Genomic DNA, 25,389 nt, shown 5'->3' with positions numbered 1-25,389 from the left:
TTGGCCAATGTGCCAGTTTTCATGCATTGTATTATTCAAACTGAAAATAAGAATAAAAGTAAAGTTGTTTGTAGGAATGTTTGCCACGCTAAATATAAAACCAAGTTTATTTCCAGTATGGGAAACATACTTAATGAGACCAGCAGAAGTTTCCTATTTTGGTTTGCTTGCTTGCTCTTTCCCTGCAGGTGATTGATTTATTCAGCCCCTGCAGTATAAACACATTAAAATGTTGTGTGTGGGTTTTACTGCAGAAGCTGATTATATAATAAATATACAGATACACACAATCTGTAACAACGTAAGTGAATAAATATTTATCTTTTTTCATCTAGTTATATGTTAACATAAAGAAACAAAATCTACACAGCCAATCTATGCTCCAAGAATGGAGAACACTATAGGTATGTCTAGACTACATGCTTCTTTCAAAAGAGATTGTCTAGACAACCACAACTTTTTTCAAAAAAGCTATCTGCTTTTTCAAGAGAGAGCACCCAGGCAATTTGGATGCTCTCTTTTGAAAAAGCCCTGTTTGTGTTCAAGAACGCCTTTTTTCAAAGAGCTCTTTCAAAAAAAGGCATTCTTCCTCATAAAATGAAGTTTACTGCTGTTGAAAAAAAGCCACGTTCTTTCAATTTAATTTCGAAAGAACGTGGCAGCAGTCTAGACACAGGTAAAGTTTTTTTGAAAAAAGGCCACTTTAAAAAAAAAAAAAAACCTGTAGTCTAGACATAGCCTTAAAAATGCTTAAAGCATTGTTGAGGTATAAGCACCAGAGTTTATCTTTCAAGTGAAATAAGAAACGCTCAGTGCTTCTCAAATCTTGATTTATTAAAAAGTTGCTTGTTTAGGTTTTGCCTCCACCTAATATAACCGTGGAAGCCAAGGATCAGACCAGTGAGCCATCTATTCTACAGCTTGGACCTCGCTGGTCCAGTGCCCTCGGGAAAGTATCAAAAGATACTTTCGAAAAAGCCTCTGTCAAAAAAGGCGTGCAGTCTAGACGAAGCCACCAATGGTATCATGAGTTTTCGTGGGCACAACTCACTTCTTCAGATGACTGGAGAACATTGTTCTCTCTTGCCACAGAAGGCAGGATAAGAGGCAATGAATTTACACTATGGCTACATCTATACAGCTTTCTTCTTGCACAAAAGCCTATGCAAATGAAGTGCGGATTAGCATATTGCTGTGCTTCATTTGCATAATTAATTAGGGGCCGCTTTTCCGCAAGAGGCTTTTGCGCAAAAAGGAGCTGTGTGGACGGCTCTTGCACAAGAGGGGATTTTTGCACAAAAAGGAGCCATCTATGCAAGCTCCTTTTTGTGTAAAAGCCTCTTGCTCAAAAACGGCCCATAATTAATTATGCAAATGAAGCGCGGCAATATGCTAATCCATGCTTCATGAATAGGCTTTTGTGCAAGAAGGACACAGTATAGATGTAGCCTTGGACACAGCAGATATAGATTAAATCTCAGGAAAAACTTCCTAACTGTAAGAACAGACTACCTAAGTAGGTGGTAAAAGCTCCTTCACTGGAGGTTTTCAGAAGGAGGCTGGATACTTATTTGTCATGGATGGTTTAGACACAACAAATCCTGCATTTTCACAGGGGGTTAGAGTAGATAATCATTGCGATCCCCTGTAACCCTGTGATTCTGCGGTGCTTCACTTCCACCATAGGCTGCCAAGTCATTCCCACAGCAGTAAATGGCACACTGGAAGTTCTTCACTCTGAAGGTGACAGGAAATTTTGGCCCTCCTATAGTTTTTTTCAAGAGAAGAATAATGGGATCTTATGTGTTAAGATGGGTCATAAAAACATGTGTATAAATCAAATCTTTGATTTGATCAAACACAATGAGGATATGTACATTTCTGATTATAAGACTTTTTCCTGAAGAGGGGTTAAATGAAGGTATTTGTAATTATCCTGCCTGACATAGGGGGAAAGACTTCTGTGCATAATGATATTCTCAATCATTCTGAGAAAGATATAAATATCTACTCATCGAGGGTAAAATTTTCAAAAGTGCCCAAGTAACTAGGAGCCTAAATCCCCTGAAAACCAACTGGACTCAAGAGTCTCAAGTTGATTTTTAGTGGTTTCTAAATCATGAGGCATCCTTGAAAATTTTACCACACTAATCCAGTGTCTGGAGCCTTAATCCCACCTGTCCGCCAAGAACTTTAGACTTTTTTGTTTCTTGGAAAAGAAATTCAATGAAATTCACTCTGCTATCTGGAAAGTCTCCTGCCAGACAGGTGGAATTCTTAGGGTTCGGAGCTGTACGTGTTTAACATTCTGTATAGTGTATATTTTGATGCCTTTGTAATTAAAAATAAATTAAGTTTAATGACCCTCTCGTATAAACCCAGACTGCTGCAGTGCAGATATAGGAAAGTGAGGAAAGACAATGCCAGGTGCAGCCAGCACACTGGCGCAGCCACACAACATGTCATTTTTATAAACATTATTCAAATTAGCTTCATCTCTCGTAATGCTGTTGTTTCTTTATTGCAGTTGTAAAATAAATGGTTCTTTTATACAAATGTTATCTCCTACCTATTAATTCAGTTTTAGATTATGGCGCAACTGTTCAATTTAAAGATGTAAAGCCTCATAAATATTTAGAAGTTTAAGATTGACAAAGGAAGACATTTCCTTTGATTTGCTTTTATTAATATATTGCGGGTCAGTTGTTATAGATTTATTACATATCATTGCCAAAGAGAGAAAAAATGATGGGTATATTTGTGCTACATCAAATATCTCCCTTTGAATTAGAGTTGGCTGGACAATGCATCTTTCCTGTGAAAAATTTAAAACATATACCCTCACCCCACCCAGTTATCTGAAAATTTTCCACTGAGGTGGGTTTTTTTTTTTTTTTTTTGGCTTTTCAACAAAAACCCAAGAAATGAAGACAAAGAATTTGGTTTTGTCACATTTTTTGGTGAAAAAATTTGAGCCAGCTCTACTGCTAACATGGCTCTTTTGTTGCCAGCACTCTTGAAGTTCGTGCCAATAAACTTCCTTATAACATTCAGCTAAAAAAGGCCCAGATATATTGCTCCCAGCAACATTTTGCAGAGAGTGCATTTATCACAAATAATGAATGTATTAATGGGGAAATGAAACTCCACGTACATTGCAAACAGCCTGATGAAGCTTTGAAGAGTCAGTGAACCATGAGAAACTTCACAGTTGTCTATTAGCCCTTTGAAACTCAACACAGCAGAGACTTAGCAGTTATGATACAATTTCACATCCACAGACACAAGGTGGATGAGGTAGTTTCTTTTATTGGAACAGTTCTGTTGGTGAGAGAGACAAGCTTTCAGAAGCAACAGAAGTTGGTCCAATAAAAATTATTACCTCACCCACCTTATTTCTCCAAAATTCTGGGACATAGATTGCTACAGCAACACAATATTTCACATCTACAGCATCTTATAATAAAAATTGTCATTTTCTCTACCTTAAAAAATTATTTTAATGCTCATTAGCCAAATCATAAGAGATGTCAAGCATCTGTAAATGTAATTGATATAAAATGAGAAATGTTCAGAAGCTTTCAAGATTTGCCCTTATGGAAAATGATAAACCAGTGGTGGGCAACCTACAACCCCTTGAGGTTACGTGTGTGGCTCATGAGACATTTTGTTTACCATTGCCCACATGCAGAGCTGTCAGATTCCGCTGGTTTCCATCCACGTAGTTTTTTCCTACCGGTATTACTAAAGCGACATGCACATAAAGCAAGGGCATGTGAAGTGGTGTGCTGTCGGCACGCACCTAACACTGACTGCAAGAGCCATTTGCTCCCCGTGTGTTCAATCCAAGTGTTGCCACGGTTCAATCAGCACACTCCGCAAATTCTAGGTGTGCACGTGAAGTTAGCAAAACTACTCTATCCTGAAAGACCATCTTGGTTAAATCAATCTTGTGGTCCATTGAGATAAAGGCAACCCACTCCTGCCACCCACTCTCTAGTCTAGGTTGCCTGTCACTGAACTAAGCTGATGAAAATCTGAAGTCCTGTAATTCTAGAGCAGAAATAGTTTGGGCAATAGGAAAGCCAGCTGCCCCACACATATCCTGTAAAAGTTCAGCCAGGTTGTATAAAGAGTCTAGGATTTAGATGATTGATCAGTTTTCTCTTGGAAATTCAGTTCTAAGCTGATTAAACCATTTCAGCTAGCGTTGGTCATGGCGATTTTTTGTGCTGCTGGCTCCCCTCCAATAACATTTTATTTTAGTTGGCCATTAATCAGTCACTAACATTCTAAACTTTCTACTGTATTGCGGCAAGTTCACACCTCTCATATTACATGGTGTGGCTAAGCTTGAGCCTAATGTAAAATTATTGGGCTTAAGAAAAAGTGTGCGTATGTGTGTGTGTGTGTGTGTGTGTGTGTGTATAACACTCCAGGTTTCTGACCAATATGTTTTCAAAAATGAAGATGTAAGATAGAAACATTCACTTTTTTTTAAATCACCAAAAAATTGGACTGCGTAGGCAAATCAGATATTTGTGTGCAAATGACTAATCAACTGCCACTCTAGCTTTATCCATATATATATATATATATATATATATATATTTAACTGATTTGGTACACAGATCAGTTAAATATATAGAGAATAGTGTGCACTGTTGTACTATTTCACATAAAAGAGCTCAGTTCCATTTTTTAAAAAGATGACAATATAGTGCTATATTTACAGAAAGCAAAATGTATGGCTGTTATTGTTAAATACTGTAACAGACCCATTCCAGCTGGCTGCCGCATACTAATGAAGGGAAGACTTTGGTGAACAGATTCCTCTTCCCTGAGTTTAAAAAAAAAAAAAGGCCAAGCCAAAGTGCAGCATAATGAGGCAGGCACCTGGGATCTCTTAGAGCTTGCTAGAAGCTACAGGCTAATTAGACACCTGCAGCCAATTAAGGCCCGTGGTGCTGCTTTAAAAGGTCTCCAGGCAAGGAAGTGGGGGAGGAAAAGAGTGAAGAACAGGCAGGAGGAAGTGTGATATAGAAGAGCTGTGTGGGTGATAACTGAGGACTGATGAGTAGGTACCAAAGGAAAGATGCTGGGAGGGATTGTTTGGGGAAGCGGACCAGGGAAAAGCTGCCGAAGTGAGATTGATGGAAACCCTGCCTGTTGCTGCTGCCCTAGGGTCCATGGAGTAGTAGGAGGGAGATCAGGACTCCAGAGCGGAGTTTACCCTAAACTTATGTACTAGTCTGTGATGAGTGTGGCTTGATAGGCTATAGCTCCTGCCTCTACTAAAGAGGTCATGTGGGGGGCCACAGCCAGCCTCTGAGGCTAATGCTATCCTCCAGTAGCTTGAGACCCACAGAGAATGGCTGGGACTTTGCCAAAATATTTACAAAATTAACTGAATGCTCCAAAAACTTGGTTTCCATTTCAAAAAAATATTTACGCTGGAAATACCTTGTATTGTATTTTGGCGCTCTGAATAGATAGTAAAAATATACATAACAGCAGACAATTGTACAGTAACATGATGTGAGGGCATTTGGGTAGAAAAACTCTGCAGGAGAGTCTATTTACTTCTCCACTTCTGAAAAGCAGCAGTTGAAATTCAGAGGTGCTGGCTGTCTAGTTGTTTGTGGCGTTGGACAACATTGGAATATGTTGTTACTACAATAGCTGTAAAGAAGACAGCTCTTATAGTCTAAAATTCTACACATGGGCATGACTATTGATGGTCAGAATATTTATTGTTCAGATTACCTTTTCCCCCCTTATTTGTTTAGGGCAGTTGAACTTCTGAAACAAAAATTCAAGTTGAAGTTCAGAGCTAGCAGAGTGTATTTGCAGGTCAGATTTGGTGTATAATAGGGTACATCTACACCTCAATACTATTTCAGGATACTGAAATATCCCAAAATAGCTATCCCACATCGTCACAGCAAGACTGTTATTTCAAGCTCACTATTCCGACGTCACCATAATCCTCATTCTACGAGGAGTAAGGGACATTTTGGAATAGCGCTTTATTTCAAAATGTGGTGCTGTGTAGAGATGCTATTTCAAAATAGCATCGAAATGAGATATGCAATTTGCTGTGGAGACGTACCCATACATTTATTTTAAGAATCAGATAGAAGGAAAAAGCTCTGAATTTTGAACGAGGCGTTTCTTCTTCTCTTTGTCATTTCTAGGCAGCAAACATACCACTGGTATCAGAGCTTGGCATTGACGATATCCATTTTGATGACTTTTCACTTGATGTGGATGCCATGATTACTGCAGCCCTCCGGATGTTCATGGAGCTTGGAATGGTGCAGAAATTTAAAATAGACTATGAGGTAAAATATATACAATGGAAATCTGCTCTGTAAAGATATCTGTTGTTTTGTCTTGTCAGTGCTGTTCCCATTTGTACACATTGTGTAGCCCTGATAAAATTTCTGCTTTTCATTTCAGACACTGTGTAGGTGGCTTTTGACAGTGAGGAAGAATTACCGAATGGTTCTGTATCACAACTGGAGGCATGCTTTCAATGTGTGCCAATTAATGTTTGCAATGTTAACTGTAAGTATTCAGTGAAAAGGACAGCCCTCATAAGAGTTTTTATCATCACATTGTCTTATATGCCTAAATGTCTTTTCCAACATTAGTTTTTTAGTTATTATAAGTTCATTTTATACCAATGTACAATACATAGGCGTATCCCTAATTGTGGAAATACATTTTGGTAACATTTGATAAGAGTTCTAGTAACAGTGATATCATATCACAAATACATGAAAATCATGAATTAACAATAGATAACAATCTTGGAGTAGGGAGCTTATTAGAGAGCTTGATCTTTCTGGGTCTTCCTTTTCTGAAATCTTTGATTTTGCATATATTTCTGTATGTGAAAACGGAGGTCATAAATACCTGAGAGTAGAATCATATCAGCAGAGTTATTTGGTGTGATGCTCTAGCTTCATCTAAATAGAAATAGGAGATATTGCCTTGTAAGCCATTTTAAAAATGGGCTTCTGTAGAGCTGATCCAAATAAGTTTACAGCCTCCACAAATTCTTTTCTGCTATTCATCAAACATATCAGTCTAGGGTTCTAGCCTTTTTTCTGCATATCAATTGCTCTTATTGATGCCAGTAGCAAAAGAGCATCATAGAATTCATGGTCAGAAGTTGGTAATGAGGTTTCTGAGTCCAGTTTTTAGATAACTGACCCTATACGGTTAAAAGTATAGACACAGACCAAGGGGCTTATTTTCTGGGTTGCGACATGTCTGAAACCTTGGTAAGAACAGCTGTTAGAGTGATTTCAACCCTTGATAGTGGAAAGTTTTGAGAACAAATGCAAGATCCCTACTGTGCAAAGTAGTAGAAACTGATGTACCATGAGATTTGCGATGTTTTGAGCTAAAATTTAACAAGTTTGGGATTTAACTCCCAAAACAAAACATGAACCCTATTTCAGCCTCAAACTCTAGTGTAAATCTCATCTGGATCCAAACACAGCCTCACTCGTTTATCATTAGCCTTAAGAGAAGATCCTGAAGTTTGTGCAAACATTTCCTCATATGTAGTTTGAAAGATGACCATGAAAAGTTGTTCATTTTCAAACGTTTTAACCCTTTAAGTGCTTTGGGGTATAGAGGGTGAAAAGTTTTAAAGATCTGCCTTAAGCACACGGCATTACTCACATTATAAGCCATACATATTGCTAGACAGTTGTGCATGAAACTGGTTATTAGGACATTTTCATTCACATTTTCCAAAGGTGTGTCTGTCCCTAACATACATCTATCCAAATCAACAAACTTGTAAGGTGTTGCACATATATTTGCAAAACAACCTGTGTTTACTCCGTTTGAAATTGCATATCTTTATAATTATTTATAAACTCGTTATGGGGCAAAATTGTTGTTTCTGGCAATAAACACAGCTCTCTGCAGAACAAGTGATAACTATCAATCCTCTGGGGACAATGGGTATTTATACAGTGACAGGCATGCTTTTTTGTTACCAAAAATATAGAAAAACTGAAAATTTCTAAGCTTCCTCCTCAGAAACTTATGATTTTTTTTTGCTAGTTCTGCTGTTTTAAAATTGGTTTATTTAACAAAGTCATAATTTGGGAAACACATACTCAGATATTATTGAGCAGATAATACAATAACTAGGATGACTGAGCAACTTGCTTTATCCAACTGGATCAGATTAATTGCTGAACAAATCAATGTATGCCCATGGCACCAGGGATGGGAAAGAGGTCTTCCAGCACTCAGTGTAAAACCCCTAAACGAGGGCAGCATAGTGGCAATATAGACCTAGCCTAAGTGTCTTGGTTTGGATACCCACAAATTGGTGCAGATAAAAGCCCCGGTCATGGTTGAAAATGCGGTCCTGTTTACTTTCCCAAGGTCATAATAGGAAGCCTCTGACTGACATAGGCTGAAAGAGAACACAAGAATTCTAAATCACTGCCCTGTGATTTAGCCACAACACATCCATCCCTTTGAATCAAGGGCTGTGCAGAGAAGTTTCATCTGTATCTTTTCTACCTGAAGAAAATTTGTATGGTAAATGCGAATTGATGCCATAAGTTTCTTTGTACAGCTTTGCCATATGCAGATGTATTCACTCTTGTTTTCATGGGTTCTCTGTTGTATAGTGTTAAAATGCTAACATCCCCTCACGACACAGTAGGTGAAACATTTATAAATCAGTTGGGAGTTGGCAGGGTTCTACCATCCAAATATTTGCAGAAGAATAAGTGAAAGAATTGGATGGAACATGTCACTTACTGGAACAGCAGAACATTATGTGGTGAAATCAGAGATGATATAGATCAGTCAGGCACCAGACAGAAATCTACTAGTCCAAGAATTAAACCGATCATTACATTTTGCTGACAATAATATCTCAAAAAATCAAACCACAGAAGCAGTTTCATGGTGCATCTCCATTTTGGAGAATCCTGGGCTTATTTGTGGAAAATAGCAAAGCTGGAGCTTTGATGGAAAGCAGGTGCATCTCAAGGACTATGTACTTCTTTTCTAAAGAGAGAGAAAGGGCATGTGAGCATTACTGCTTTTCAAGCCTCCTACCACCTGCCAGTCTATAAAACACCATTGAGACGATAAATTCATTACCTGCAGATGTATAGGAGAGTCTTAAAAATATTTTGTACTTAAGACATAGTGGCTGTGTCTAGACTGGCAAGTTTTTCCACAAAAGCAGCTGCTTTTGCGGAAAAACTTGCCAGCTGTCTGTACAAGCCGCTTGAATTTCCGCAAGAACACTGACTATCTCATGTAAAAAAAATCAGTGCTTCTTGCGGAAATACTATGCTGCTCTCATTCGGGCAAAAGTCCTTTTGCGCAAAAGCTTTTGCGCAAAAGGGCCAGTGTAGACAGCTCAGATTTGTTTTGCGCAAAAAAGCCCCGATCGCGAAAATGGCGATTGGGGCTTTCTTGCGCAAAACCGCATCTAGATTGGCATGGACACTTTTCTGCAAAAAGTGCTTTTGCGGAAAAGCATCCATGCCAATCTAGGCGCTCTTTTCCACAACTGCTTTTAACGGAAAACTTTTCCGTTAAAAGCATTTGCGGAAAATCATGCCAGTCTAGATGTAGCCAGTATGTCGTCTTCCAAAAAATGGATTGTCTGTGTCAATAGCCCAGAAATAATGTTGACTGAAGCATAAATGTTTTAACTAAGTAAAAATAGTAATATCAGTATCTATGAGGCCCAGGTCAACATAACTAATTTTCTGTACCACAAAAAAGTTCAGAAAAGAAGATCATGCCAGACTTAGAAGATAGTGACTGCAAAATTTTCAAAGGCTTGCTCAGCGTTTGGAGATATTTATATTATTGAAAATAAGGTCAGATTGAAAGGAACAAAGGTCAAAACAATATTTTACTGATGTCAAAACAATATTTATGATTAGTCTGAGTTATCCTGTTCCATAAGACTATGGATAGTTTCTCTGGAAATTAGTATTCATGCATTAAATGGTTGTCTTATTAACTTGCTTTTTAGCTGTAGTAATTTTTAGATAATAATGTTGCCTTCTGTTCAGCAGTGTCTTGTTATATGAACCTTCATAGAATTATATCTGAGCTGACCAGAAGAAATTGCATTATTTCCCCCTCATTACAAAGCTTTCATAACGTCTTATGGAATATTAGAATTTTACAAAACTCAATGCTAGCAGAGTGAAAAAACATGCACTCGCGCACACACATGCACATCCCCGGACACTTCTTTATGTTTCTTTAAATGCTGCTATAATGCAGATTTAAAATCCATATTTGTGAAAAAGAATCATAGAATCCTAGAACTGAAAGGGAACTTGAAAGGTCATCAAGGCCAGTCCCCTGCCTCACAGCAGGACCAAGCACCGTCTAAATCATCCCTGACAGATGTCTATCTAACCTTCTCTTAAGTATCTCCAGAGATGGAGATTCCACAACCTCCCTAGGCAATTTATTCCAGTGTTTAACCACCCGGGCAGTTAGGAAGTTTTTCCTAATGTCCAACCTAAACCTCCCTTGCTGCAGTTTAAGCCCATTGCTTCTTGTCCTATCAGCAATCTGAGTTTCAGAAAGAGGCTGAACAGTTAATAAATCCACTGGAGCCTCCAATGGACTGAACTACTTTAAATTAGTAGGAGTTTTAAATGAGCAAAGAATATGAGAATGGAATTTAAAAAGTATAAAAATGAGAATATTCTGCAGTTTGTTACCTTCTGGTTTAAATTTTCATCTTGATTAATACACCATTGTGCTGACAGGTGTGTGTTTGTGTGAAGAGACATGTCATAACAATACGGTTAATATACCATCAGTTAGACATCACTGTCATAAAGACTAGGGATGTTAACTACAGTTTGTGTAAATGTGTAACCACTGGAATTTTTAGCAGTTACACGCAGAGGAGGGGGCAGGCGGGAGCCAGTGCTCAGGGGGAGCCAGCATTAAAGTTGGCTCCCCGTGAGCACTGGCTCCTGCCAACCTCCCCACCTCTGATAGAGAGGCAGCAGCATGGGGTTGGGGATCTAGGTGGCACAGTGGGCATTAGTGCTCATGGGGAGCTGGCTGATTCAGAGGCAGCAAGGGGGAGAGGAATGCATGTAGTTGTTACGTTTAACCGATAAGCCTAGGCTTACCAGTTAATTGTGTAACCAACTACATGTTAACATTCCTAATAAAGACCACACCAGCTGTGTCTCCTTATGTTACACACATTACAATTGCCATTAAAAAAAAACCATATTCTCCCTCCCCCCTCCAAAAAAAAAAAAAGAGTTAAAATTCTGGCTGCAAAATAAGGGAAATGTTCAGCCATCTTTACAAATGCAAAAGTGTGATAGATTTCAGGGATAGTTTTTCCAAAACAATCACTGCATATTGGATCCAGATTGCTTTCAACATGGAGATAAGGTTGCTTTCAAATACAGATTTAAAAAAGAAAAAGCAATAATTTCACTCTTTGTATATGTTTAATGACACATATTTTTGTCTCTTTCCTGTTGAACCCTAGGAAAGCTAATGGGCCAGTCCTGCAACTCACTTGTGGAGGCATGGACTCACAGCTAGAGCATTTCCTTGTGACTAGGCCTCCTTCCCCCTGCTGACAGTCCTACCATGGTCTTCCTCTTGTCATTACACAGCCCTTCAGCCAAATCACATTTAGTCCCTCCTTCCAGAATAAACAAAGAGTCCTATAAGCTAAATTCAAAACATACATAATTATTTATCCCTTCCCAGGCTCTGTAGGGCTGTGCTCCAATTCTTGTACAGAGCAATACCACTCTGGGTGTTTGCCTATCAACCTGGCTCCAAACTCACCAGTCTCTCGCCCACTTGGATCATTGTGTTTCCTCATGGGCCAGCAAAGGAATCCATCCCCTCCCTCTCATCTGGATTTCAGTCCAGGGACCCTGTAGCAAATAACTAAGGCTTGCTTCCTTTGACTCCTCACTGCCTCCCTGAATTTCTTGCTATCTTAGTTTTCTCCCAGGGCTCGCTGTACACCTACCTCCTTCAATCTCCAGCAGCAAGAGGGGAATACTGGACCTCTCCATGCATCCTCTCTCTTGCCTGGGTTTGTCCATTTATACTCAGCACCTCGCTCCTTCCCCAGCTCAGCTTCATCTTCATTTGGGCCTGGCCCAGGTGTAACTAGGTGCCTTAGGTTGCTACCTCCAGATAGCCAATGCCGGGTCACAGTGCATGCCCATCATAACATACTGTTGTATTCTAACTCATGAATATGCCCATTGACATCAGTAAGACTACTCATGAATATGGCGCAAGAGCAGGGCACCATAACTTAGTAAGCATGCCTTCATCTGACACACCTTTCATCAATATGTATTTTAAAAAGTAAAATGAAAGCAAAACAACAGATAATTAAAGTTGAATCCAGTGTGCTAATGACAAAACATGTAAAAGTGGAGCAAGGTGTAATACAATTAATTTCCTTACATGAAAAAGTGACCTTCACTTTGCCATCTGCCATTCCTGAGTTATGGGTCATTCCTGTTCTTGTGAAAATAAATTCTATTATACCATCATCCATAGCTATGTATTTTTCCTCTCTACACGTAAATTTAAAAGGTGGGAGATATAGCTACTCTCGTCTTCCTGCATTATGTATAAAGCAGACATCCTCTTACCATAACACTGGTTTTAAATTCAATATTTTTATTAAGTGAAATATCCTATTTGTATATTCCATGACAAGATTTGTTATGAAATAAAAGGTTAAATTTATTCCTGAGCTATTGCTGTTGTTAGTAAATTGCTTAATCTGTACTCCTGCATTTATGATGCAAGCTGAGTCCTTGAATTCAATCAAACCTTATTTTAAGATGAGGATCATTTATTATGGAATCAGTTTTCCATTATAAAATTCCAATTTTCAGTGGTTTATAGCTCAGCTGTGGATGCTTTCTTTGGACTGAAACTTGGCACATCATGTTGCCAGGTCACTAGCTATTTTATTTACACTTTTTTAAATGGACCATTGTTATTTTTTGTTGTAGGAGAATAATTTTTTTAAATGGACAGTATTTTTCAGATGTTTTTGCTGTTCTTTTAATGATATTATTGAAGCTGCCGTTTTAAAGGCAACTTATCTACAATTCAGAAGCAACCATGTAATAATAGTCATGTTATTTTACCTCTGGATGCTTCATGTGTAGAATCATCTTTGGCATTTAGATCAGCCTTTCTGAAACTAGATGGAGTCCATTCCTTTAGGATGCAGAGAACCCTCTGGAAGGTGCTCTGCATTCAAACTCCCACTGAAATGGATGGGAGTTAAGAGTAATTAATACCCTGAAGACTTATCATATTAGTGATAGTGACTTAAAATTTACTAAAGTAGGATTTATTGTCTAGAGAGTCAATATGCTTCAATAGGTCTTACTGTAATGTGCTAATGTGTAAACATAGATATCCAACATGTGGGTGAAGGTATTTCAGGTATTGGAGATCCAAATGACACTGACATATTGGCTACGTCTACACTGCCCCCTCTTGCACAAGACAATATGCAAATGAGGTGATTATCACTGTGCCTCATTTGCATACTTAATGAGCTGCCATTTTTGTGCGTGGGGCTTTTGCACAAAAAGGAGCCATCTACACTGCTCCTTTTTGCGCAAAAACCCCCTCTTGCACAAGAGCCATTCTTCCTGAAAAAAAGCAGTAGAACAGCTCTTGTGCAAGAGGGGATTCTTGTGCAAAAATGGTGGCTCATTAAGTATGCAAATGAGGTGTGGCAATATTCACCGCTTCATCTCATTTGCATATTTTCTTGCGCAAGAGAGAGCAGTGTAGACATAGCCTTTATGTCTGGGGAAAACGAACTCCCTTGAGCTCCTTTGTATCATCTCAGACACATGGGTTGTTTTCTCTTATTGTAGCTGTGAAGCAGATGCTATTTTATGGCCATCTTTTCCATCCTCACTACCTCTTACTGTAGTTTCTATTGGCTTTGTGCTGCTCCTCACTCAGACTCATTTTGTCACTCATGCATTCTTTCTTATGATGGGATGAGCTACATTTTCCCTTGACACTTTTCTTACCAGTCAATCCCGGTGCATATGCATATTTCCTTTGTGGCTTTGACTCCCTAAGCAGCTTGAAGATGTTTTTAGCTGCCATTAGTTTCCCCCTCCATAGTCAGAATGTGATTATTTGTTATTTTTCTGGCTTGAAAGGAAAGCATGCCATATTCACTTGCTACTCTCCTCATTAATAACTGCTACTGAACTAGTCACAATTTGCTATCTCTGTTGTGTGATTGGTCATTTCAGTCACATGCTATTGTGTTTATTCCTCAATTGGCTGATTCACAAGTTCATAGATCTTTCAAGACCTGTGTGTGAAGTTTTCCATACAAATCCTTTCACATATAAATGCCATGCTCCCACCTCCCATGGATAAAGGATATTTTGAACAGGTTTTAAAAAATTAAAAATATTTTCAAGTAAAATATTAGAGTAGGGGTCTGCAACATATGGCTCATTATAGAATCAAATATGGCTCTTTTATCATTCCCAAAATGCATGCAACTTTTTAAAATTAAAGTGAAAAATTAATTCAGCATTTTAAAAATGCATAATTACTCATGTCTCTTGAATGTGTGCATGAACCTGAGTTTGACTAGTTATCATGTAAACTTCAAACAATTGTGCAAAAAGATGCAGCAGCTGAAGTCCCATTAAAGTCTGTGAGTACAATGTTTCACTTATGTAATCATCATGTCAATTATCAATAATACTAAGTTGTATATTTTTAGTCATGCAAATGGGCGTTTTTAAATGGCTCTTTGTTAACAACTTTTTCTGAATTCTGATGTAGTTTTGCTCTTTGGTTTGAAAAGGTTGCCGACCCCTGTATGAGAGCATCTTTTAAAAGAAATGTACCATTTGAATTACCATTTCTTGAAAATAATCTGCCTCTTTCTTGAATTTCCCAGATGTACAGGTAATCTTGATATGCAAAAGACCCATCCCGCCTGCTTTCACTAGTGCAATATTTTACTCTGTTCAGTGTGACATGCTAACATACTCAAGTGATCTGTTTAACATGTCAAGAGCAGAAAACTTTATTTAATAAAAAATATTGAGCCAGAGAGCTGGCAGTATTCAGGTGCATTCAAAGCTGTTGTGATTAATTTGACAAAGTGCAAGTAGTGGTGTAACTTAAGTTGAACCTGTCTGCTTTGAATGCATCATCCAGTGCCCATTGAAATCAATAGGAGTCCTTTCACTGACTTCAGCAGGATATGAATTAGGTCCTAACGTAGCATAAAGAATGGCAGGTGGCAGGAAGTACATGCAGCAGATACCAATCAGCTTCTGCATTGTATCACCAACATGAAATAAAAGAAAAATCTAGCACATGTGAGCTAAGGTGGCATGGATTTGGCCTAATGTGTATTCTGTATTTTCACATCTACTATATCAGTTTTAGCACTGAATAATTTCATTGCTTTATTTAAGAAAAATCTCTCAAACTCATGCTGGGTATTTCTAGTAGAATTATGCTATTCAAGGTGTTCCCTCCTAAAATCTAATCCCCTTGTTGCAGCTAACAAAACAGTCTCTGACAACTTTAGTATTTGCATAGCTGATATTTAGCTTCTCTGTCTCATGAGCCACCTTTGATTTAGCTTCTCAGTTGTCTGCAATAACGTACAACAAATACAGCACCTCAGGATCTAAGAAGTCAGTCTATGTAATAATATTTTTAAAATGGAATTGATTTTGTTTCATGTTTTTCACATATGTAAATTCAGCTTCTCATTTTAGTGTGTAAGGATTATTTTTATTTTCAGCTCTTTTTTCACCAAATCTTCTGGGTATTGGTGAAGAGCGGATTAAAAATGTGACAGAGCTCATAATAGGTTATCACGATGATATTATGAATTCCACTAACCATCCAACATATAGCAAGGAACAGTATTTAACAATAAAGCATTTATCTTGCCTTATTTAAAGGATGCTGGTTTCAAAACAAAGATGTTACTTGATGGATTAACATTATCTATCCTTCCTGCTCCTGATAGGATTTGTTTTTTCTGTTCTTAGACAGCAGGATTTCAGGAGATTCTGACTGAAATTGAAATTTTAGCTTTGATTGTGGGATGTTTATGTCATGACCTTGACCACAGGGGAACCAACAATGCCTTCCAAGCCAAGTAAGTTTTCTAATTCTTATTACTTTAATTTGTTTTCTCCCTTCCATAGCGGCACAAAAGGTGACAGAGAATAAAGAATGAAGCATTAATTTCAGGGCTCCTAGGTGAAGGCCAAGTATTCATGTGCGTACATGTAATGAGGGACTATCCATCTTTATAATTCCCTATTCGTTTTGGTAATTGCTGACTTGCCCTTTGTATCATGCTGTTGATTTGGGTTGCCCCTTGTGAACTAACTCCTAATATAGAAATGTGATACCAAACATTGATGATCCCTTCCATCAGAGTACCTGCCAACTAGAGATCTGCCAGGATGGAACATAAGAAGCATTGCAAATATCCTAGTCTCTCTTTGGCTGGTATGTTCAAATCATCATGAAACCTTTTCTAGTCATTTAATAGATTTAAATAAATATCAGGTAGAACTGAAGTCTTGTATCCACCAAAGGATGACATTCACTCCACCTGCAAAATCCCACATTTTCAATCTTTGGCATGTGGAATGGTTGCCACCAATTCAAAACTATGGTTTGTGGATCTGTGCAATCTCTCCCCATGTGATGTGGCAGTTATTCCAGCCTAACTCCGCCTCTCCAGCTATGTGAGGTCCTGGTTCCTTATGAATACAGGTACATGACTTCTCTCTGACCTGTCCCCTAAGGGATTATGGGCATGACTTGGGGCGCTCTGACATGGGTGCATAGGGTGTATGAAGGTACCTCCGTGAGGCCAGCTGGTTGGTGGGATATGCTCTAGAGCTTGTGTGCTAGACTTTCTATTCAGATACTTGTCTATTAAGTGGAACCTTGCTGTACAAGCCCCAGTAAATTTCACCCTAAAAGGAAATCTAGTTTAGGGGATCTAGGGTCTGATCCTGCAGCCCTTATTTACACAGTTACATTCTATTGCCTCAAAAAGTCCCTTCCTTCATATGATTGCTAGTAGAGGCAGTATAGTGTAGTGGAAAGGGACAGGGTTTATTTCTTTTTGCCTGTGATGATAAGGAAGTTCCTTTGATCAAAGGGCATTTCTCCCCTTTCCCACCCCACTATTTATGTTTGGAAAGGTGCAGAAACTCTCCCATTGCAACATCCCAGCTGAGCTCTGCTATTGAGCTGTCAGATATCTAATTCAGGACTTATATTGTTCCATTGGCTCACTGTCATAAAGGAAACATAACCATCTGCAGATAACCAGAATCCAAAAGATTGGGGTTTTGCAGTTCCTGGGCCACAGCATTGTTTTGAGGCTCTACACTGTGGCTAGTTCTGGGGATCGAGGGGAGAAACAGCCAGCTCCAACCACAACTATTTGAAAGCCAGAGAGCTGTTTTGCCTCCCACTCTTTTTTTTTTCCAAAAAATGAAAAGAACGAAAGAAAAAAAAAAAGAATCTATGCTCCACAGTGTGTAGCATACATGGATTGCTTTGTTTCTTAGGGCAAACTTCCTCATTATACTCTACCCATGTTGATGTTTCTGATGCGCCCAGTTAACATTTCCATCAGCTGTTGTTCTCAGCTGCTGGTGCTACTGCTCACTCTCAATGAAACAATAACATTGTCTGGACTGTCATTTGCCAAGGCAAGAAAAATCAATTGCAATGCTCAAGAGATAGGATTACTGGTGCAAAGGTTACAGAGCATCACCAGTTGCGTTATGCTACGGAGTCTTGGAGAAGCAGAAAAGATGAGAAACCGTGTAAGACAAATGGGAAAACTTTTCTGATTGATGTTTATGTTCCTAATTCACAAAGATAAGACTTAGGTAGGATTCCCTACATCCATGTATCCCTATAGATTCAGGCTCTGATTAACCTAACCATTTATCTCTTGGAATGTTGTGTAATATTTCTCTTGGGAAGTTTGAAACAGATTTCAACAATTGAATGCTGTCATTTCCAGTTGTTGTTTAACAACTGAGTACAAACCGGATACTGTATTCCTCTAATGCCATAAAGAAATTATTCAAGACATTTAAGAGAAGATATGACACACACATAAAATATCCCTGAAAACAGAAGTTGTACCTTTCATAACAGTAGCTATGATTTATTCTTCCAAGCTTACTTACAGAGTTAAGCATCACATTTTCCTGTTTTATCTTAGTGCCGAGTACCAATGTTTTGTGTGATGAAAGATCAAGAGGTATATGATGGAAGCAATATCCCAGTTCTTTGAAATTGCTCTGTTAGTACAACTCAGCACTGTTTTCTCTAGGGATGATGTTCCCACTTATCCCCTTCTCTATTACAGCTGCCCCTGATGATTAAATATCAGCATGGAACAGCTTTGTAGTATATGCTCCTAGGAGACGCCTGCTATTCGTTTGTAGCATAATCTCTTATACTCATTTCTTTGGAAAGAAAACCTATCTTGTCGCTTTAGGCTGGGTCCCAGAAGTGAAATACTGGTGAACATTAATCTACTCTGACAGTCCAATCCCACTCCCCTCCACCTTCCGACAATTCTCAATTTCATAATTACATTTCATAGTTTTTCTTCCTTTAAAGTTTCAGTTTTAACCATATGCTGCATATTTTGCGACTAGTGTGTATAAACAATAACCATGATTAGAAATATAGTTTAAGAATGTTAGACATCTACGGTTTCAGCTTCTGGTTTTGCCCACTGCAGGGACAGGATTTTAATGACCCTTGAGGTTCTTTTACAATAGAGTTTTGCAATACCTCTTATATACCATTGCTATTATATGTAGTATTATATGTGGGTTGGTACAAAGATAAAGGAAAAAGGCAGGCCGGACCCATTACATGTATTACATATCAGAGAGAGTATGATACACCCTTGCAATATATACATACATACACAAGACATCACCTGATTTGGAATGAAACTAGTTTTACTCTTGTTATTACAGGAAGAAATAATGCACCATCAGATAGGTGCTTTTGAAAAGCTCATCCAAAATTTCTGTATTGCTCAAGAGGAATCCTTAGCTGATGCAAGCAGACTTACCAGGGTCCAGAACATGTATGTCTGCAGTTTAAATTAGGTCTATTATAAATTAGTATACTGAGCTATGGAATTACATCTTTGCCTTTCCATACACCATAACTGAGATTGTTTGGGTGAAGACATCACTTAAAATGTATTTAGTGAGAGAGGAAGTGCTAATTGATGATGCCCCTTGTTCTGTTTCAGGAGCGGATCCGCTTTGGCTCAACTATATGGAACTTCTGCTACTTTGGAGCATCATCATTTTAATCATGCTGTCATGATTCTTCAAAGTGAGGTACCAGACTAGCTGAATTATTACTTTCACTGTAGAGTGGGGGGCTATTTCACTCACAAGGAGACATGCCCCATACCCAAACTCCTTTAATTGCCCTTTCCTCTGGGCAGCATATATTGACTACCACAAAGTTCAAACACAACATAAAACCATTTAACTGCAACTGCTGACTGTTTTCCCCTGAGGCTGTCCCTGCCTCATTCAGACAGAGAAAAGGACATACCGTCTCTTGTATCCCCCTTGTATCATTCATCTTCCTTATATATACCCTTCTCGGCCATTTGATAGCCAAGGAACTCTTAATCCTTTCCCAGCTAATGTGTTTACCTTGTCACACTCACCTTCTGTTGTAAAAATAAAAATGTTAAAGCATCAAGCCTTATGGACAACCACAATATTTACAGTATGTTTGGAGTGTTTGGTTTTGTATTTTTAGTAACTGAAGTTGGTTTATTATATAGGCTGCAGTAACACCCGACATGTGCTGTGAGCTTCCAAATATATGAGGAAGCATAGTACCTGACTCAAAGTGCTTACTTTTTAATTGTACATATGATGTGACAAACTAGCAGTGTAACATAGTAATAGAGATGTAGCCGTGTTAGTCTGGTCTTGCTGAAACAAGGTGACCCTGAGGCTTTCTTTTGCCACCTCCGCCTACGAGAATATTTCCAAACTACCAACGAACATCAATCTGACCCACCAGATCCCCCCTATCAACACCAAAAGAAAAATAATTCTATATGGACTTCCCCTGACGATCAGAATTACAATCTCGATTTCTATATACAAAGCTTCCGCAACAATGCACAGACTGACATTATGCACAAATGACAACAAGCGACATACAATCTCAGTCGCGCTGAACACTATGCTATCCAGAGTCTCAAAACACCCCGGACATTATAATCAAACCAGCTGACAAAAGGGGTGCTGTAGTTATTATGAATAAGTCTGACTATGACCAGGAGGCAACCAGACAACTCTTCAACACCCCATTTAACAGATCTCTCTCCTCTGATGGCACATCAGAATACCAAAAGAAACTACACCGTCTCCTTAAAGAACTCCCTACATCTACTCGGGACCAAATCCACACAGAAACACCTTCTGAACCCCGACCAGGATTGTTATATCTGCTTCCCAAAATCCATAAACCTGGACACCCTGGACTTCCCATCATCTCAGGTATCGGCACGCTCACTACTGGATTATCCAGCTATGTAGACTCTCTTCTCAAACCCTACGCAACCAACACTCCGAGCTATCTCTGAGATACTACTGACTTCCTGAGAAAACTACAAAACTTCGATAACCTTCCTGATAACACCATCCTTGCAACCATGGATGAAGAAGCTCTATATACCAACATCCCACATGAAGATGGATTACGAGCAATTAGAAACACTATCCCAGAGGATACCACTGCCAGTCTGGTAGCAGACCTGTGTAACTTTGTTCTCACCCACAATTATTTTCAATTTGAGGACAACTTATACCTCCAGATAAGTGGCACAGCCATGGGTACCCGCATGGCCCCACAGTACGCTAACATCTTTATGGCTGACTTAGAACAAGGTTTCCTCAGATCCCGTCCCCTTTTACCTCTTCTCTACTTATGCTACATCGATGATATCTTTATGATCTGGACCCATAGCCAAGAAACACTGGATGCATTCCACAGAGACTTTAACAACCTACACCCCAACATCAGTCTCAGCCTGGACCATTCTACACGAGAGATCCATTTTCTGGACACCACAGTACAAATCACCAATGGTAAATTAGATACTACTCTCTACAGAAAACCCACTGACTCACACAGTTACCTGCATGCCTCCAGCTCCCATCCAGAACACACCATGCGATCCATCGTCTATAGCCAAGCCCTTCGATACAACCGCATCTGCTCTAATCCCACTGACAGACACCAGAAACTTCAGGATCTCTACCAGACATTTATAAACCACAATTACCCACCTGGAGAAATAAAAAAACAAATTGAAAGAGCCAGACGAATACCCAGAAACCATCTACTTCAAGACAGACTCAGGAAAACCAACAATAGAACACCAATTGTCATCACCTATAGCCCCCAACTTAAACCCGTCCAACACATTATCAATAAACTACAACCTATACTGAAACAGGATACTACACTCTGAGAGGCTCTGAGAGACAGACCCATAGTCTCCTATAGACAACCACCTAACTTCAGGATGATTCTTACCAACAACCACAGGACATACCACACTAATACCAACCCTGGAACTTTCCCTTGCAACAAACCCCATTGCCAGCTTTGTCCACATACTTACTCTGCTGACACCATAATTGGACCTAACCATTTCAGTTATAAGATCAAGAACACATATTCCTGCTCATCCAGAAATATAATTTATGCCATCATGTGCCAACAGTGTCCGTCTGCTATGTATATTGGACAGACTTCTCAGACACTACACCAAAGAATCAATGCACACAAAACAGACATCAGACAGTTTCACAAAGAAAAAACAGTTTCTTGCCATTTCAACCAACCTGGGCATTGTCTCAATGACCTTACTACCTGCATCCTGCTTCAAAGAGGCTTTAACACAAGACTTCAAAGAGAAGCCTCAGAACTGTCAGTCATGCTTAAATTTGACACTTTACGAATGGGGCTTAACAAAGATGCTAATTATCTCACCCATTACAAAGATAGCTTCCCCAATTATCACCTCTAATATCATTACCTCATAGACATTAACCTCCCCACTTCATTCTCTCCTCTGTTCTAAAATATGATTTGTCTATTTATACATGTTCACTTTTTGTTTGTTTTTATCCCTTTGGTATATATGGTCATGCCAATTTACTTCCACAGTTTGATTTGAGGAAGTGGGTCTGGCCCATGAAAGCTCATCATCTAATAAACCATCTTGTTAGTCTTTAAAGTGCTTCATAGTCCTGTCTTTTTTTTTTTAGCAGCGTAACAGTGTGAGGGTGAAATAGGCAAGCAGGCAGCCAGACACTGGTTACAAAAATAAGTCACAAAGTTATTAAGTTTTGCACTTGATTTTCTATAAAATATCTTCATTACCAGGGCATGACGAACGGCGTCAAAAACCGCTCGCCAGCCCCGTACTGCACATGCGCAAGAGTCGCAATGCGCATGCGCGCGCCGCGAATGAACGGGGCGCGCAGCTGAAATTGTTTGAAATTGAAATGCTTACTAGGCTTCCTAGTCCGAACTACCGTTACTCCTCGTGAAACTAGGGTGGTAGTGTAGACATACCCTTATAAACCTCTACCTTTTCTCTCTGCTGCCATGTGTCCTCCCCTTGCTCCATCAGCTCTCCTGGTGCCTGCTGCCCCCCAACCCCTCACCCTCTGCTGTCTTGACTCCTGCCCTTCTCACTGCCCTCAGCCTTCCTGAGACCTGCCCCCCTCCGCCAGCCCTTCTCTCCACCCTGTGCCCACTCCTCCAATAGCCCCACTCTGATCGTGTGAGCCCCTCTTCATCCCCTCTCCTAAAACCTCCCTCTACCCACCAGGCCTCCCTCACTCCTCTGGTGCTGGTCCCTCCCCTGCAGGTGTCTTCCCTTCTGCTTCATCCCCAGAATCCCTTGGTACCTGCACCCTCCTGGTGCCTCCTCCTTCCCTCACTGCTCCTGTCCCCTTTGCTCTCTTTTTCCCTGATACCCACCCACTCACCACCCTCTGCCCCCATTCTCCTCATGCCCCTGTGCCCTCACAGATGCCTTGCTCCATCCCCGCCTTCCTCATGCCCACCCCTTCTTTTAAGCCTTCTCCCAGCACCTCCCCCTCTAGTCCCCAGTGTCCTTACCCTCTCCTCTTCCAGCATCACCCTGTCCCCCCTCCCACTGACACCTTCCCTCCTGCCCTTTTCCTCGTTGTCTGCACTTGGTCCCCTGGTATTTGTCTCTCCTGCACCCCTGTCCCTTGGTGCCGTCCTCTTTCTTCTTATTATTCTTCTCCTGACCTCCTCCCCTCAGCACAAACCCCTTCCCCATATTTTTCCCCTCCCCTCCCCACAGCCCAGCCCAGCCCCTTCCCCTCCCCAGGGGCCAGCTCTAGGTTTTTTGCTGCCCCAAGCAAAACATTCCCCCCCCCCCCCTTTGTTGTTGTCTTTTACACATGTTTGCATTTTGCAATGGGTTTTTTTGTTTGTTTGTTTTCTTTTTTGTCCCGGCATTTTAGCCCAATAAATAACAAATAGCATTTTCATTCGTTTTTTTCCATAAAGGCAAAGGCGCTTCAAGTGACCTCCCCCTTTCACTGCTGCTGGGTCACAGCAGCCTTTTTCCTGCCTTGTCCAGCCCCTCCCTGTGGACAAACACCCCTCACTCCCGACCCACAGGGGGAGCAGGGTGCAGGGACAGCACAGAGCCAGAGGGGTACAGGGAACAGTGAGAGGGTACGGGGGTGGTGTGGGGAACGGGCAGCACAGAGCTGGGGGGGCAGGGATCGGGGGGAGCAGGATGCGGTGGAGGCACGGGGAATGGGACGCGGGGAATGGGAGGGGCAGAGGGACCGGGGTCTAGGGGCAGTGCAGGGAACGGGCAGCACAGAGCTGGGGGGGCAGGGATTGGGGGGAGCAGGGTGCGGGGTGTAAGGGCAGTGCAGAGCTAAAGGGTCGCAGGGAAGAGGGAGAGCAGGTGTCCGGGGAGCAGGAGAGGCATGGGGAACGGGTGGCGCGGAGACAAGGGAGGTCTGGGGCCATGGCAGGACTGGAGCCTGCGGGGTGAGGCGGGGTCTGGCTGTGCTGCACGCCACAGCCAGCTCCCAGGGTCACGCGGCCAGAGCTTAGCTGCCGCGGCCCTTTAAAATCAACGGGGCAAGGTCACGCCAGCGTCCTAGCATCCCACCCCACCTCGCCTCGCCTCCTCCTGCACGTAGGCAGCCCGGTGGAAAGAATCGCCGCGCTTCCCCCTTCCCAGTGGCGCTGTGCTCCTCCGCCGACCGGCGGATCAGATGGAGCCGCGCCGCCCGTAGTGCGGGCTTCAATCAGCCCATCACAACCACCCTCCAGGCCAGTCTGCCCCTGCACTCACCAGCTAGAAAAATCTACTCGCCACGGGCGAGCGCATTTGTCGAGCCCTGCTTATTAAGCCTAAGCCTATCTTAAAGTGAAATGCAATGCTTACTAAGAAAGGACAATGCTTATTAAGCCTAAGCAAACCTCAGAATAAAATGCAATGCCTATGTCCCTTCTGCTGCTGGGAACCCCCTGAAGGAGGACAGCGGATGGACCCCAGTGGCCAGTGCATAGCACCTTCTGCAGCTTTGGTCTACGTTGAGGTTCCAATGTTAGGAATATTCCCAGCCTTTATATACTATTGGATCTACAGTAATCCCACCTGGTGTTTTGAGAACCTAACAATATTGTTGATACATTGCATATTTTCTCAGATCCAATAATTAGCTTGTTGATACTTTGCAAATTTTCCCAGGCCAACTAATTAGCATTATCAGGTGGGAAATATTTAGCATAGATAGCTATGTGATCTTCCCAAGAGCTCCTGCACTCTCATGCCAGGTGGCCGGCCTTGGGACCTGTCCCAGAACTTGTTGAAAGTCAACAGTGCATTCCTACACTGTACCATCTTGAGCAAACAGCTAACTCTTTGAGAATAACAAAAGAATAATAAGAAGCACAAAGCACAAATGGCTGCCTAGAGCATCCAGGTCTGATAGGAGATTCAGGCATAAAAGGAATGATTGTGGTACACCACCTAATTTCCTCAACCTCACAATCATCTTCTGCATTTCAACTACATCCCCACAACCCAGTATGGCATCCAGCTGTTCATAGAACCAGCATGTTTGCAGTGATGCACCACATTGTCCGTTCACCTCCTTTGCCTTGTGGTAGGACTGCCTTAGCTCCTTCATTTTGACTCTGCACTGCTGG

General features: G+C 40.7%; 1 protein-coding gene across 1 annotated transcript in view; it reads left to right on the top strand.

The window, feature by feature from the left end:
• The window catches only part of PDE11A (phosphodiesterase 11A), a 233,381-nt gene that overhangs the window by 156,235 nt on the left and 51,757 nt on the right, over nucleotides 1-25,389 (top strand). Inside the window, exons 11-14 of the mRNA XM_075933714.1 lie at nucleotides 6,198-6,344; nucleotides 6,463-6,570; nucleotides 16,110-16,219; nucleotides 19,382-19,472. Of these exons, the coding sequence (XP_075789829.1) occupies nucleotides 6,198-6,344; nucleotides 6,463-6,570; nucleotides 16,110-16,219; nucleotides 19,382-19,472 (456 nt within the window). The remainder of the gene's footprint in view (nucleotides 1-6,197; nucleotides 6,345-6,462; nucleotides 6,571-16,109; nucleotides 16,220-19,381; nucleotides 19,473-25,389) is intronic.

Source organism: Pelodiscus sinensis, chromosome 7 (assembly GCF_049634645.1).
Source record: "Pelodiscus sinensis isolate JC-2024 chromosome 7, ASM4963464v1, whole genome shotgun sequence".
NCBI classification, from domain to species: Eukaryota; Metazoa; Chordata; order Testudines; family Trionychidae; genus Pelodiscus; species Pelodiscus sinensis.
The sequence above is the reverse complement of the archived record's forward strand: the minus strand, read 5'-3'. Positions and strand labels throughout refer to the sequence as shown.